Source organism: Mirounga angustirostris, unplaced genomic scaffold (genome assembly GCF_029215605.1).
Source record: "Mirounga angustirostris isolate CCGP_5_RB_7025 unplaced genomic scaffold, mMirAng1.0.hap1 SCAF_9, whole genome shotgun sequence".
Taxonomy (NCBI): Eukaryota; Metazoa; Chordata; class Mammalia; order Carnivora; family Phocidae; genus Mirounga; species Mirounga angustirostris.
This window is the reverse complement of record NW_026991717.1, coordinates 143,289,199-143,304,973: the sequence shown is the minus strand read 5'-3', so window position 1 is coordinate 143,304,973 and position 15,775 is coordinate 143,289,199. Positions and strand designations below refer to the sequence as shown.

The window sequence follows — 15,775 nt, the reverse complement described above, 5'->3', positions numbered from 1 at the left end:
CTTCTGCTCCAGTCCATGCAGGAGGCGACAGAGGTGATGCTGACAACCGAAGCAGAAGCTGGAGCCAGCGGATATAGTGTCACAGGTGGTGGGGACCAGGGGATTTTTGTGAAACAAGTCCTGAAGGACTCGTCAGCTGCCAAGCTCTTCAGCCTGAGAGAAGGTGCCATGACCGCCCCCTCCCTGGGATCCCCATGGTCCCCATCAGGACGGGAGGGACCTGGAGGAAAACGGGCCTCGCCCGGCGCTCAGGATGCCCCTGCTGAGACTGCTCAGCCACCTCCAGGCCGGGGCCGCCGGCTGTGCTAGGCGTTCCCGCCAGGGCCACGGGGTGGCCTCCTTCCCACACAGGGCTCCGTGGAGGGTGGGGCTGGGCTCCCGGGGCCCCGGTAGATGCATCTCTCCGAGCTATGGCGGGACTGGGGCATCTAAGGCCGAGGGCCCGCTCTGTCTTTGTCTAGGGGATCAGCTGCTCAGCGCAACCATATTCTTTGACAACATTAAATATGAAGACGCTCTCAAAATTCTTCAGTACTCAGAGCCTTACAAGGTGCAGTTCCAAGTCAAACGGAAACGTCCCGCCACAGAGGACGAGGAAGGGGCCACCAGGGGGGCTCAGCATGGCCCGAAGGGCAGTGAGAAGCAGGTGATGCACCACAGCCAGTGAGGCTGGGCCCCACTGACCTCCCCCCAAACCCCGGGGCTGAGGCTGAGGAGGGGCTCCCACCCCACCCTCTTCTGTCCCCTGAGTGCCTCGTACCAGCAGCTGCAAGTTCACTCTCCTTGTGTTTCAGGACAAAGATGTGGCTGATGGCTCCACAGAGACCCCCACACAGACCCTGGAAGGGGGCGGAGACCAGGAGAGACTGCTCGCCAAGCCCAGGGAGGGTAGATGCAGGCGGCCCCCAAAAGAGAGGCTGTCCTGGCCCAAATTCCAGTCAATAACGAGCAAGCCAGGACCGCGGAGGTCACACAGCTCCTCAGGGGCCTACGGGCGGGGAGATGCACCTGATGTGTCCCCTACAAGCGCAGACACGGAGGCCCAGCTCCCAGCAGAGGATCAGGAGCAGAAGGCAGAACCAGACGGCCAGCGGAAGAGGAGGTTCCTGAACCTGAGGTTCAGGATGGGCTCAGGGAAGGGTCCGACGCTGGAAGGGCGACCAAGCAGAGGGGTCCAAGGTGGAGCACTCCAGGCTGGGGTTGTAGAGGAGGCCGGATCCTGGGAGGACAGACGAGAGGCCACCGAGGCCACCGTGCAAAGCAGGGGAGAGGACAGGACGGCAGAGGTACCAGCAGGGACACCCAGAGAGCCTGGAGCCCCCAGCCGGGGAGCCCTGGGGGAAGGGGCCAGCATGGCGTCTAGGCGCCGAAAACAAACAAAGGACGCGAAGGACCCGGAGGACGCTGTGTCAGAGGGGAAGCCTGGGCTGAGCTCAGCCCCACAAGGTGGGGAGGACCTCAGAGAGGTGGCTCAGGGCATGGAAGCTGGGATTGCCAGATCAGCTCTGCAAGGCAAAGGAGACGCACAGGGCCGCCAACCAGAATTCCAAATCCAAATACCCAGTTTAAAAACACCCATGTTTAAACTTTCCAAAGAAAGAAATCAAGACACAGAAGGAGGCACAGCGCTGCTGGCCCAGGGGGACGGGCAGGGAGGGACCGCGGCAGAGGAGACCCCCCCCGTGGGGGAGGGGGCACCAGGACCTCAGCTGGCAGCACCCAGGAAGCCCAAAGTGCACCTGCCAGAACGAGAAGAAGGAGGAGCAGGGGGACCTGAGGAAGGTCATAGGGAAAGAGAAAAGAAGGATGGGGACAAGGACAAAGGAGGGAGAGAGGAGAGGAGGACAATGCTCAGGTTCAACATTCCCTCCTTCGGATGGTCACCCAGAAAGGACGTGAGAGCAGCCGGGGAAAAACCCGTCCTGGACCTGGACCAAGAAATAGGAAGCACCATGAAAGTGAAAGTACTACATACGGAAGACAAGGAAATACTAGGAGAAGGGAAAGAAGAAACACGAGACCCAAGAGGGGGACAGCCAACTGCAGCAGAGGAACAAAGACTGGAAGGGGACCTGTCCCTGGGAGACAAGGAGGTGGCCGCCAGAGACAGCAAGTTCAAGATGCCCAAGTTCAAGATGCCGTCCTTCGGCACGTCAGTGCCAAGCAAAGATTTGGGAACATCCGTGGACGTGTCGGTACCCAAGGTCGGAGCCGAGACCACACTGCCCTCCTTGGGTGGGGAGGTGCGAGCCCCAGAGGGTGCCACCCAAGTGCCCACTGCTGATATCGACCTCCCTGGGGGAGAGCTGGAGGTGTCCCTCCCTGAGGGAGAGGTGGCTGTGTCCGGGCTGAAGGGCAAAGCAGAAGGGGTCAAGATCAAGGGTCAGCTGCCCAAAGTGTCAATGCCCAGCCTCAAGATGCCCACGGTGGACATAAAGGCCCCCCAGGTGGACATCGAGGGGCCCAAACTGGACCTGAAGGGTGCCAAAGGGGAGGTGAGCGCCCCCGACATGGAGGTGTCCTTGCCCAGCATGGAGGTGGACGCCCAGGTTCCTGATGCCAAGGTGGAGGCTGACCTGTCCCTGGGAGACAAGGAAATGGCTGCCAGAGACACCAAGTTCAAGATGCCCAAGTTCAAGATGCCGTCCTTCGGCATGTCGGCACCAAGCAAGTCCTTGGAAGCCTCTGTGGACGCGGCCCTGCCCAAGGTACAGGCTGAGGTTTCCATGCCCTCTATCCAGGCCGACGTCAAGACCAGTGATGTGACCATTGAGCTGCCATCTGCCGACCTAGACGTCAAGACAGCCTCGGTGGGCCTGAAGCTCCCTGAGGGCCAAGTGCCCGAGGGGAAGCTGCAGGAACCCTCAGACAGAGGCGGACTCAAAGGGCACCTGCCCAAGGTGCAGATGCCCAATGTCAAAATGCCCAAAGTGGACTTCAAGGCCCCCCAGGTGGACATCAAGGGGCCCAAACTGGACCTGAAAGGCGCCAAAGGGGAAGTGAGCGCCCCCGACGTGGAGGTGTCCCTTCCCAAGGTGGAGGTGGCTGCCCAGGTTCTCGGTGCCAAGGTGGATGCTGACCTATCCCTGGGAGACAAGGAGGTGGCCGCCAGAGACAGCAAGTTCAAGATGCCCAAGTTCAAGATGCCGTCCTTCGGCGCATCGGCGCCAAGCAAAGATTTGGGAACATCCGTGGACGTGTCGGTGCCCAAGGTCGGAGCCGAGGCCACGCTGCCCTCCTTGGGTGGGGAGGTGCGAGCCCCAGAGGGTGCCCTCCAAATGCCCACTGCTGATATCGACTTCCCTGGGGGAGAGCTGGAGGTGTCCCTCCCTGAGGGAGAGGTGGCTGTGTCCGGGCTGAAGAGCAAAGCAGAAGGGGTCAAGATCAAGGGTCAGCTGCCCAAAGTGCCAATGCCCAGCCTCAAGATGCCCACAGTGGACATCAAGGCCCCCCAAGTGGACATCAAGGCCCCCCAGGTGGACATCAAGGGGCCCAAACTAGACCTGAAGGGCCCCAAAGGGGAGGCAAGCGCCCCCAACATGGAGGTGTCCCTGCCCAGCGTGGAGGTGGACGCCCAGGTGCCCGGTGCCAAATTGGAGGCTGACCTGTCCCTGGGAGACAAGGAGGTGGCAGCCAGAGACACCAAGTTCAAGATGCCCAAGTTCAAGATGCCGTCCTTTGGTGTGTCTGCACCAAGCAAGAATTTGGGAACATCCGTGGATGTGGACGTGTCAGTGCCCAAGGTCAGAGCCGAGGCCACACTGTCCTCCCTGGAAGGGGAGGTGCGAGCCCCAGAGGGTGCCCTCCAAGTGCCCACTGCTGATATCGACCTCCCTGGGGGAGAGCTGGAGGTGTCCCTCCCTGAGGGAGAGGTGGCTGTGTCCGGGCTGAAGGGCAAAGCAGAAGGGGTCAAGATCAAGGGCCAGCTGCCCAAAGTGCCAATGCCGAGCCTCAAGATGCCCAAGGTGGACATCAAGGCCCCGCAGGTGGACATCAAGGTCCCCCAGGTGGACATCAAGGGGCCGAAACTGGACCTGAAGGGCACCAAAGGGGAGGTGAGCACCCCCGACATGGAAGTGTCCTTGCCCAGCATGGAGGTGGACGCCCAGGTTCCTGATGCCAAGATGGAGCCTGACCCGTCCCTGGGAAACAAGGAGGTGGCCGCCAGAGACAGCAAGTTCAAGATGCCCAAGTTCAAGATGCCGTCCTTCGGCGCGTCGGCACCAAGCAAGTCCTTGGAAGCCTCTGTGGACGCGTCCTTGCCCAAGGTACAGGCTGAGGTTTCCATGCCCTCTATCCAGGCCGACGTCAAGACCAGTGATGTGACCACTGAGCTGCCATCTGCCGACCTAAACGTCAAGACAGCCTCGGTGGGCCTGAAGCTCCCTGAGGGGCAAGTGCCCGAAGGGAGGCTCCAGGAACCCTCGGCCGCAGGCGGACTCAAAGGACACCTGCCCAAGGTGCAGATGCCCAGCATCAAAATGCCCAAAGTGGACTTCAAGGCCCCCCAGGTAGACATCAAGGGGCCCAATCTGGACCTGAAGGGTGCCAAAGGGGAGGTGAGCGCCCCCGACATGGTGGTGTCCCTGCCCAGCGTGGAGGTGGACGCCCAGGTTTCCGACGCCAAGGTGGAGGCTGAACTGTCCCTGGGAGACAAGGAGGTGACCTCCACAGACAGCAAGTTCAAGATGCCCAAGTTCAAGATGCCATCCTTCGGCACGTCAGTGCCAAGCAAAGATTTGGGAACATCCATGGACGTGTCGGTGCCCAAGGTCGGAGCCGAGGCCACACAGCCCTCCCTTCGAAGGGAGGTGCGATCCCCAGAGGGTGCCATCCAACTGCCCACTGCTGATATCGACCTCCCTGGGGGAGAGCTGGAGGTGTCCCTCCCTGAGGGAGAGGTGGCTGTGTCCGGGCTGAAGGGCAAAGCAGAAGGGGTCAAGATCAAGGGCCAGCTGCCCAAAGTGCAGATGCTGAGCCTCAAGATGCCCAAGGTGGACATCAAGGCCCCGCAGGTGGACATCAAGGTCCCCCAGGTGGACATCAAGGGGCCGAAACTGGACCTGAAGGGCGCCAAAGGGGAGGTGAGCACCCCCAACGTGGAGGTGTCCCTACCCGCTTTGGAGGTGGACACCCAGGTGCCCAGAGCAAAGGTGGAGGCTGACCTGTCCCTGGGAGACAAGGAGGTGGCCGCCAGAGACAGCAAGTTCAAGATGCCCAAGTTCAAGATGCCGTCCTTCGGCACGTCAGTGCCAAGCAAAGATTTGGGAACATCTGTGGACGTGTCAGTGCCCAAGGTCGGAGCTGAGGCCACACTGTCCTCCCTGGGAGGGGAGTTGCGAGCCCCAGAGGGTGCCGCCCAAGTGCCCACTGCTGATATCGACCTCCCTGGGGGAGAGCTGGAGGTGTCCCTCCCTGAGGGAGAGGTGGCTGTGTCCGGGCTGAAGGGCAAAGCAGAAGGGGTCAAGATCAAGGGCCAGCTGCCCAAAGTGCAGATGCCGAGCCTCAAGATGCCCAAGGTGGACATCAAGGCCCCGCAGGTGGACATCAAGGTCCCCCAGGTAGACATCAAGGGGCCCAAACTGGACCTGAAAGGCGCCAAAGGGGAGGCAAGCGCCCCCGACGTGGAGGTGTCCCTGCCCAGCGTGGAGGTGGACACCCAGGTTCCTGATGCCAAGGTGGAGGCTGACCTGTCCCTGGGAGACAAGGAGGTGGCAGCCAGAGACAGCAAGTTCAAGATGCCCAAGTTCAAGATGCCGTCCTTTGGCGCGTCAGTGCCAAGCAAGTCCTTGGAAGCCTCTGTGGATGCGGCCCTGCCCAAGGTACAGGCTGAGGTTTCCATACCTTCCATCCAAGCCGACGTCAAGACCAGTGAAGTGACCATTAAGCTGCCATCTGCTGACCTAGATGTCAAGACTGCCTCGGTGGGCCTGAGGCTCCCTGAGGGCCCAGTGCCCGAGGGGGAACTCCAGGAACCCTCAGACAGAGGCGGACTCAAAGGGCACCTGCCCAGGTTGCTGATGCCCAGCATCAAAATGCCCAAAGTGGACTTCAAGGCCCCCCAGGTGGACATCAAGGGGCCCAATCTGGACCTGAAGGGTGCCAAAGGGGAAGTGAGCGCCCCCGACGTTATGGTGTCCCTACCCGCCATTGAGGTGGATGCCCAGGTGCCCGGTGACAAATTGGAGGCTGACCTGTCCCTGGTAGACAAGGAGGTGGCCTCCAGAGACAGCAAGTTCAAGATGCCCAAGTTCAAGATGCCGTCCTTCAGCGCATCGGCGCCAAGCAAAGATTTGGGAACATCCGTGGACGTGTCGGTGCCCAAGGTCGGAGCCGAGGCCACACTGCCCTCCTTGGGTGGGGAGGTGCGAGCCCCAGAGGGTGCCGTCCAAATGCCCACTGCTGATATCGACCTCCCTGGGGGAGAGCTGGAGGTGTCCCTCCCTGAGGGCGAGGTGGCTGTGTCCGACCTGAAGGGCAAAGCAGAAGGGGTCAAGACCAAGGGTCAGCTGCCCAAAGTGCAGATGCCCAGCCTCAAGATGCCCACGGTGGACATCAAGGCCCCCCAGGTGGACATCAAGGGGCCCAAACTGGACCTGAAAGGCACCAAAGGGGAGGTGAGTGCCCCCGACGTGGAGGTGTCCCTTCCCAGTGTGGAGGTCGACGCCCAGGTTCCCGGCGCCAAGGTGGAGGCTGACCTGTCCCTGAGAGACAAGGAGGTGGCAGCCAGAGACAGCAAGTTCAAGATGCCCAAGTTCAAGATGCCGTCCTTTGGCACATCGGCACCAAGCAAGTCCTTGGAAGCTTATGTGGTCCCGTCGCTGCCCAAGGTACAGGTTGAGGTTTCCATGCCCTCCAACCAGGCCGACGTCAAGACCAGTGAAGTGACCATTAAGCTGCCATCTGCTGACCTAGACGTCAAGACTGCCTTGGTGGCCCTGAAGCTCCCTGAGGGCCAAGTGCCCAAAGGGGAGCTCCAGGAACCCTCAGCTGCAGGAGGACTCAAAGGGCACCTGCCCAAGGTGCAGATGCCCAATGTCAAAATGCCCAAAGTGGACATCAAGGCCTCCCAGATGGACATCAAGGGGCCCAAACTGGACCTGATGGGCGCCAGAGGGGAGGTGAGTGCACCCGACATGGAGGTGTCCCTACCCGCCATGGAGGTGGACGCCCAGGTGCCCAAAGCCAAAGTGGAGGCAAACCTGTCTGTGGGAGATAAGGAGGTGGCCTCCAGAGACAGCAAGTTCAAGATGCCGTCTTTTAGCGCATTGGCGCTGAGCAAGGATTTGGGAACATCCGTGGATATGGAAGTGTCACTGCCCAAGGTCAGAGCTGAGGCCACACTGCCCTCCCTGGGAGGGGAGGTGCGAGCCCCAGTGGGTGCCCTCCAAGTGCCCACTGCTGATATCGACCTCCCTGGGCGAGAGCTGGAGGTGTCCCTCCCTAAGGGAGAGGTGGCTGTGTCCGGGCTGAAGGGCAAAGCAGAAGGGGTCAAGACCAAGGGTCAGCTGCCCAAAGTGCAGATGCCCAGCCTCAAGATGCCCACGGTGGACATCAAGGTCCCCCAGGTGGACATCAAGGGGCCAAAACTGGACCTGAAAGGCGCCAAAGGGGAGGTGAGCGCCCCCGACATGGAGGTGTCCCTTCCCAGCGTGGAGGTGGACGCCCAGGTGCCCGGTGCCAAATTGGAGGCCGACCTGTCCCTGGGAGACAAGGAGGTGGCCACCAGAGACAGCAAGTTCAAGATGCCCAAGTTCAAGATGCCGTCCTTCAGCACATCGGTGCCAAGCAAATATTTGGGAACATCCGTGGACGTGTCGGTGCCCAAGGTCGGAGCCGAGGCCACACTGCCCTCCTTGGGTGGGGAGGTGCGAGCCCCAGAGGGTGCCGTCCAATTGCCCACTGCTGATATCGACCTCCCTGGGGGAGAGCTGGAGGTGTCCCTCCCTGAGGGAGAGGTGGCTGTGTCCGGGCTGAAGGGCAAAGCAGAAGGGGTCAAGATCAAGGGCCAGCTGCCCAAAGTGCAAATGCCGAGCCTGAAGATGCCCACGGTGGACATCAAGGCCCCGCAGGTGGACATCAGGGCCCCCCAGGTGGACATCAAGGGACCGAAACTGGACCTGAAAGGCGCCAAAGGGGAGGTGAGCGCCCCCGACGTGGAGGTGTCCCTGCCCAGTGTGGAGGTGGATCCCCAGGTGCCCGGTGCCAAATCGGAGGCTGAGCTGTCCCTGGGAGACAAGGAGGTGGCAGCCAGAGACACCAAGTTCAAGATGCCCAAGTTTAAGATGCCGTCCTTTGGTGCGTTGGCGCCAAGCAAGGATTTGGGAACATCCGTGGACGTGTCCCTGCCCGAGGTCAGAGCCGAGGCCACACTGCCCTCCCTGGGAGGTGAGATGCAAGCCCCAGAGAGTGCCGTCCAATTGCCCACTGCTGATATCGACCTCCCGGGAGACAAGGAGGTGGCCGCCAGAGACAGCAAGTTCAAGATGCTCACGTTCAAGATGCCGTCCTTCGGCACATTGGGGTCAAGCAAGTCGTTGGAAGCCTCTGTGGACGCATCCCTGCCCGAGGTACAGGCTGAGATTTCCATGCCCTCTATCCAGACCGACGTCAAGACAAGTGACATGACCATTGAGCTGCCATCTGCCGACCTAGAGGTTAAGACAGCCTCAGGGAGCCTGAAGCTCCCTGAGGGGCAAGTGCCCGAGGGGAGGCTCCAGGAACCCTCGGCCACAAGCGGACTCAAAGGGCACCTGCCCAAGGTGCAGATGCCCAGCATCAAAATGCCCAAAGTGGACTTCAAGGCCCCCCAGGTGGACATCAAGGGGCCCAAACTGGACCTGAAGGATGCCAAAGGGGAGGTGAGCACCCCCAACGTGGAGGTGTCCCTACCCGCTTTGGAGGTGGACACCCAGGTGCCCAGAGCAAAGGTGGAGGCTGACCTGTCCCTGGGAGACAAGGAGGTGGCCGCCAGAGACAGCAAGTTCAAGATGCCCAAGTTCAAGATGCCGTCCTTCGGCACGTCAGTGCCAAGCAAAGATTTGGGAACATCCGTGGACGTGTCGGTGCCCAAGGTCGGAGCCGAGGCCACACTGCCCTCCTTGGGTGGGGAGGTGCGAGCCCCAGAGGGTGCCGTCCAATTGCCCACTGCTGATATCGACCTCCCTGGGGGAGAGCTGGAGGTGTCCCTTCCTGAGGGAGAGGTGGCTGTGTCCGGGCTGAAGGGCAAAGCAGAAGGGGTCAAGATCAAGGGTCAGCTGCCCAAAGTGCCAATGCCCAGCCTCAAGATGCTCACGGTGGACATCAAGGCCCCCCAAGTGGACATCAAGGGGCCCAAACTAGACCTGAAAGACGCCAAAGGGGAGGCAAGCGCCCCCGACGTGGAAGTGTCCCTGCCCAGCGTGGAGGTGGACGCCCAGGTGCCCGGTGCCAAATTGGAGGCTGACCTGTCCCTGGGAGACAAGGAGGTGGCAGCCAGAGACACCAAGTTCAAGATGCCCAAGTTCAAGATGCCGTCCTTTGGTGTGTCTGCACCAAGCAAGAATTTGGGAACATCCGTGGATGTGGACGTGTCAGTGCCCAAGGTCAGAGCCGAGGCCACACTGCACCCCCTGGGAGGGGAGGTGCGAGCCCCAGAGGGTGCCCTCCAAGTGCCCACTGCTGATATCGACCTCCCTGGGGGAGAGCTGGAGGTGTCCCTCCCTGAGGGAGAGGTGGCTGTGTCCGGGCTGAAGGGCAAAGCAGAAGGTGTCAAGATCAAGGGCCAGCTGCCCAAAGTGCAGATGCCAAGCTTCAAGATGCCCACGGTGGACATCAAGGCCCCCCAGGTGAATATAAAGGACTCCCAGGTGGACATCAAGGGGTCCAAACTGGACCTAAAGGGCACCAAAGGGGAGGTGAGCGCCCCCGACGGGGAGGTGTCCCTGCCCAGCGTGGAGGTGGACGCCCAGGTTCCTGATGCCAAGATGGAGCCTGACCCATCCCTGGGGTACAAGGAGGTGGCCACCGGAGACAGCAAGTTCAAGATGCCCAAGTTCAAGATGCCGTCCTTCGGCGCGTCGGCACCAAGCAAGTCCTTGGAAGCCTCTATGAATGCGGCCCTGCCCGAGGTACAGGCTGAGGTTTCCATGCCCTCTATCCAGGCCGACGTCAAGACCAGTGATGTGACCATTGAGCTGCCATCTGCCGACCTAGACGTCAAGACAGCCTTGGTGAACCTGAAGCTCCCTGAGGGGCAAGTGCCCGAGGGGGAACTCCAGGAACCCTCGGCCACAAGCGAACTCAAAGGGCACCTGCCCAAGGTGCAGATGCCCGGCATCAAAATGCCCAAAGTGGACTTCAGGGCTCCCCAGGTGGACATCAAGGGGCCCAAACTGGACCTGAAGGATGCCAAAGGGGAGGTGAGCTCCCAAGACATGGTGGTGTCCCTGCCCAGCATGGAGGTGGACACCCAGGTGCCCAGCGCCAAGGTGGAGGCTGAACTGTCCCTGGGAGACAAGGAAGTGGCCGCTGGAGACAGCAAGTTCAAGATGCCCAAGTTCAAGATGCCGACCTTCAGCACGTCGGCACCAAGCAAGTCCTTGGAAGCCTCTGTGGACGCGTCCCTGCCCAAGGTACAGGCTGAGGTTTCCATGCCCTCTATCCAGGCCGACGTCAAGACCAGTGATGTGACCATTGAGCTGCCATCTGCCGACCTAGACGTCAAGACAGCCTCGGTGGGCCTGAAGCTCCCTGAGGGCCAAGTGCCCGAGGGGAAGCTGCAGGAACCCTCAGACAGAGGCGGACTCAAAGGGCACCTGCCCAAGGTGCAGATGCCCAATGTCAAAATGCCCAAAGTGGACTTCAAGGCCCCCCAGGTGGACATCAAGGGGCCCAAACTGGACCCGAAGGGTGCCAAAGGGGAGGTGAGTGCCCCCGACATGGTGGTGTCCCTGCCCAGCGTGGAGGTGGACGCCCAGGTTACCGGGGCCAAGCTGGATTCATCCTCTGGGGAGGTTGAAGTGTTTTCCAAAGCGACCAAGTTTAAATTTCCTAAAATCAGCATTTCCTCCTCTCGAACCTCCCCCAGTAAGACTTCCCTGATCTCTCCAGAGCTTGACAGACATGATAAAGATACCCATAGTTCGCTCTCCTCAGGCCTCAGAGATCCAATTGTCTCTGGTGGTGATCAGCATGCTCTCCATTTGGAAGGTGATGTCGCCTTGTCAGTTGGAAAAGATGGAGAAAAAAGCAAAAGCAAAAAATCCCATTTTAAATTGCCCAAAGTCTTCTCTCCACCAGGGAAAGCAGCTAAAGGCTTTGTAGCTTCTGCAGAGGAACCTGAGGTCCCTTTGCCTGTGAGGGCCTCAGCATCCCCCTTAGAGTCAGGACATGGGGGGCCCCAGGGGACGCCTGCGGCTTCCGTGGAGACTTCCCTGCAGGTGTCCAGGCTGGGCTGGCTCGGTGGTCCCCATGGGGAATCGTCCTGCCTCAGTACCAGTGAGGGTGTCACACTTACAAAATACCAGGTGACTGTCCCCAGAGGCCCAGTCCCCTCCGAGCTGCCTTGTGAAACCCCGTCTGGGTCCCAGGCGCACTCTCAGCTTCCCAGCACAGCAGGTGCAGGCGACCTCCTCTCCAGTGAGAGCATTCTACTGTCCCAGCCTGATGGTCACACGGGCCCCGCGGACACTGTATTTCCCGAATCTTATGGCCGGGTGACTTTTCCTAAATTTCATCGACCAAAGTTCCGGCTGTCACTGCCAACATCAGCCACTGGAGTGGTGGAGCCTGGAGCTGCCGAGCGTGCGCCCCCCACGTCCCCCCCGCTCGCTGCACAGGGACTGGACTCCTCCGCGGAGGAAGCCACGGCATTCCCAGTGCCAGACGGTCATCTGCCCCCTGCAGGTGTCTCTGCGTCCACAGTGGCGGAGGGACAGGCAGGCACTGCGGGGACATTGGCAGCAGCCCCAGAGGAGGCCCCAGCTGAAGGTGCGGGGCTCAAGGACAAAGGCAGGCCCGTGACAGCCCCGAGGCTCAAGCTGCCCTCCTTCAGCTGGTCCCCGAAGAAGGGGGTGGAGTCCAAAGCAGACCCTGGACACAGCCCGGCTGTCGCTGCAGATGCTCTGGGCGGCCCGCCCAGCGGTCCCGTTACCCCCGCAGAAGCTGGTGCAGATGCGTCTCTCGGGAAGGACGGGGAGGCGGGAGCGGTCAGGACACCAGCCCTTGCCCGGCTGAAGGTCGCACCTCCTGGAATGGAGGCTTCCACACGGGGGGCCGGCCTGCCCCGGGGAGACCCAGGCCTGGCCCTTGCCGGCCCCACAGACACGGCCGGTGGTGAGGGAGGTGTTGGGGGCACTGGTGCAGCCGCAGGTCCCCCAGAAGGAGCGGATGTGAGCCTGCACCTCCCAGAGGCCCCCGTTCCTAGCTTGGGCTTTGTCAGACCTGACCTCAGCCCTGGGGATGCCACGATGGAGCAGAGCCTGTCTACAGGCCGCCTTCCTCTTCCCAAACACGGCCTGTCCCTCAGGGACAGCACCCAAGAGCACGGGCCTGGGGACAGCTCAGCAAGCCAGCCCTGTGGGGACGTGACGGCCTCCTCGGCGGAAGACCCCCTTCAGCCATCCCCGGCGGTGGGGAGCCCAGGGCGGGATGCAGCCGCGGCAGAAGCGCCGGCAGGCTCCAGGGAGAGCTGGTTTAGGATGCCCTCACTCCGCCTGCCCGGCTTCGGACGCCCCGCCAAGGAGCGGGCAGGCTCTGCAGGGCTGGGGGCTCAGAGGCCCGCGCCCGTGGTGGCCGGTGTGCCAGGGGAAGGAGAGGCCGCAGCTGGGGTGCGGAGTCCGGATGCCCGTGTGCCTGCGTCAGAGGTGGATGTTGCTGAGTCCCTGCAGCCCCCCGAGGCTGGTGCAGATGGGGCAGCTGCAGGCAGCCCAGCTTCCTCCTACGCAGATGTTCTTCGGAGGAATCTTGACCTTCACGCCCCTGCTGAGGGGCTGTCAGCTTCCGAGGTCAGGGTCCGGCCGGGCGCAGGCTCCCTGCCCCTCCAGCTGCATGGGGTGCTTGCAGAGCCCTGTGTCCCTCCAGGAGAAGCAGGTGAGCCCCCTCTTCCTGGACCAGCAGGCCAGGGCCTGGGCAGAGGGGCGCAGGGGGCAGAGGGGCCGCCTTCCCAGCCTGAGGGCCCTCTCAGACTGAGGGCTTCCAGTACGGATGTGCCGTCCCAGGTTTCCGTGGTCAACGTGGGTCAAGTCTGGGAAGACTCTGTGCTACGTGTCCAGTTCCCCAAGTTAAAGGTACCAAGGTTCAGCTTCCCGGCCCCCGGCTCGGAGGCTGACGTTTTCGTGCCCAGCGTGACAGAGTTGTCGTCCTGCCCACAGAGCGGTCCTGACACGGCCCTGCTGGAACAAAGCCCTGGCGGGCTGGGCACCAGCTTCCCGAAGGCCCCTGTGGCCCTCGGCCTCTCCTCGGAAGCTGCCCCCATTTGTAAGGTCAGGGTGCACATTCAGGGCACAGAGGCTGCCAGCCGCCAGGTGTCCGTGCACAGCACGGTGACAGCCGGGTATGCCGAGCTCTCGGGGCCCGAGGCCTTTCCCACCCAGGTGGTGCGGGAGTCAGAGCTCCCCGCGTCGGAGACCCAAACACCTTCCTACGGGGTTTCCTTGCTAAAGGGGAGGGTCCCAGAACCCCCCACGTGGGCGCAGGTGCAGCTGGTGACCGCAGAGTGCGGGCTGGGGGGGCGCCTTCGAGAGGCTCAGGAACCTGTCCCAGGAGCAGACCCCGTTTCTGGAGACCTCCAGCCTGACACCGGAGAGCCTTTTGAGATGATCTGTCCCAGTGTAGATGTGCCGGGACCGCCAGCGTGTTCATCTGACCTTCACTCTGGCCACGGGCATGCAGACAGCTGTTCTGACGAAGAGCCCGCGGAAATCCTCGAATTCCCGCCGGAGGAGGGCCAGGAGGCAGAGGAGGCCGAGGCTCCCAAAGGAAAACCTGAAGGGAAAAGCTCCTCTGGTCTGTTCCGGTTTTGGCTCCCGAGCATCGGGTTTTCTCCCTCGGCCTCCGAGACAAGCGCCGATTCCCAAGCTGATGCCCAGAGACCGGCTCCCGTGCAGACCCAGCCCGAGGCGCGGACCCCTCCCTCACAGGAGAAGGGGGGCTGGTTCCGATTTCCTAAGTTGGGGTTCTCCTCCTCCCCTACCAAGAAAAGTGAAAGTGAGGAAGAGGAGGTGAGTCTGGCCGAGCAGAGTCTCCAAGAGGAGGCAGGTACCTTCTACGACGCGCGAGAAAGCTTCTCCCCGGATGAGACAGGAGCAAGGGAGCTGGCAGAGGCCGTGGGCACCAGGCGGGGCTCCGGGACCATGGTGACCTCCACGGCAAGAACCGAGCTGATCCTGCTGGAGCGGGACGGAGCCGCCAGCCAGCAGTCTGCGCCCAGGCCCGCCACCAAATGAGGGCCGGGAAGGGGTGACTGTTCCGCGGAGGACAGACGCCCGCACCAAGTCCCGAAGCAGAACCCCGGCCGCACCGAGCTCCCATCCCGACCACGCTGGCGTCCACGGCGTCCACCACACTCCCGGCACTGAGACGCAGGACACCAGCCGGGCCACCACCACGCGGCCCTCCGCCGGGGGCGGGGGGCCCGAGCTGCGGAAGCAGGGAGGCAGCCCGACAGCCCAGGCTGCTGGGGTGAGGTCTCCATGAACCACGCCTCCAGAGACCCGCCACAGTGCTCAGCGCAGCCGGGCCGTGCCCTTGGGGACGGGGTGTTAATGGCCGTGGGTGTAGACGCAGTGTTTGCCGTGGCCCGATCCTGTCCTGCCTCTTTGGGCCTCATCGTTTCCCTCGATGCCAGGCAGAGTCTGGTGCATTCCAGGAAACCCCACTGCCTGCTCACCTGTAAGGAGCGCAGTCCTGTGCCGAACACCTCACGAGGCGAGCTTCGGGATGCTTGGTGTAGACGGTGCCCACGCCGCGGAGCGTGGCGGCTGAGCCGGCTTGCTCCGTGGCCGCTTGGGGCGGGTGAGCCGGAGGAGGTCTGCACCGCCCCCCACATGCCCCGTGCCCCCCACTGCACACGCTGCAGCCAGGCTGCCAGTGGAACCCTCCCCTCCATGGACAATAAAGGACAAGATGCATCCCACAGCACTGCCTGCGAGGTCTTTTGTTTCTGCTCGTGCTCCACTCACACGCTCCCAGAACTAACCTCTCCCGGGTTGCCCTAGAGGAGAGTTAGGGGTGACTCTTAGAGTGGTCCTCTGCCTGTCGTGGGTCAGGCAGCCAGAAGGAGGCTCAGGCCGGGAGCTCAGAGCGAGGCCACGCTGTCAGGGACACGGCACCGTGCCCCGGGGGAAGGCAGCACAGGGACAGAGCAGGGCAGCCGTCCTTGGCCGTGATGGGGACCCATCTCGGGGGCTTCCTTCCCCTCCTCCCAAGCAGGGCCCGGGAGCAAATCCCCAGGCCGGGTACCCAGTCTCCTCCTCTCGGCCACCCTGCGGCGCTCCTCCTGGGCCCACCGCTCGCAGCGTCCCCAGCGCAACCTGCCCCGTCCCGCCCGGCCCGGGGGGCTCCTGGTGACCCGCTCCTCTCCCTCTCGGGCTGTGGGTGCCGCAGCAAGAGCTGGGCCGTGAGCCCCCCACCAGTGCCGCCCCGGCAGGGAGAGCAGAGGGCTCCCCTCCCCTGCGCGCACGCCGTGCCCTTCCCTGTGGCTGACGGGGGAGGGCAGCCACGCTAGGGGATGTGGAATCCTCGGGAAAATGGGCAGTTCATGATTGACAAAGGGGAAGGAAGTCAGTGGGGTGTT

At 62.4% G+C, this 15,775-nt stretch overlaps 1 protein-coding gene across 8 annotated transcripts in view; it reads left to right on the top strand.

Annotated features, from left to right (window-relative positions):
- AHNAK2 (AHNAK nucleoprotein 2) overlaps positions 1 to 15,117 on the top strand; it is a 33,278-nt gene extending 18,161 nt beyond the window's left edge. For 7 of the 8 annotated variants that reach the window (XM_064571691.1, XM_064571698.1, XM_064571697.1 and 4 more), the window contains 3 exons: positions 13 to 163; positions 462 to 646; positions 795 to 15,117. In XM_064571691.1, the coding sequence (XP_064427761.1) occupies positions 13 to 163; positions 462 to 646; positions 795 to 14,426 (13,968 nt within the window). In that variant the 3' untranslated portion in view covers positions 14,427 to 15,117. The remainder of the gene's footprint in view (positions 1 to 12; positions 164 to 461; positions 647 to 794) is intronic. The other variant, XM_064571692.1, reaches the window with a different exon arrangement.
- Positions 15,118 to 15,775: the final 658 nt, after the last annotated feature.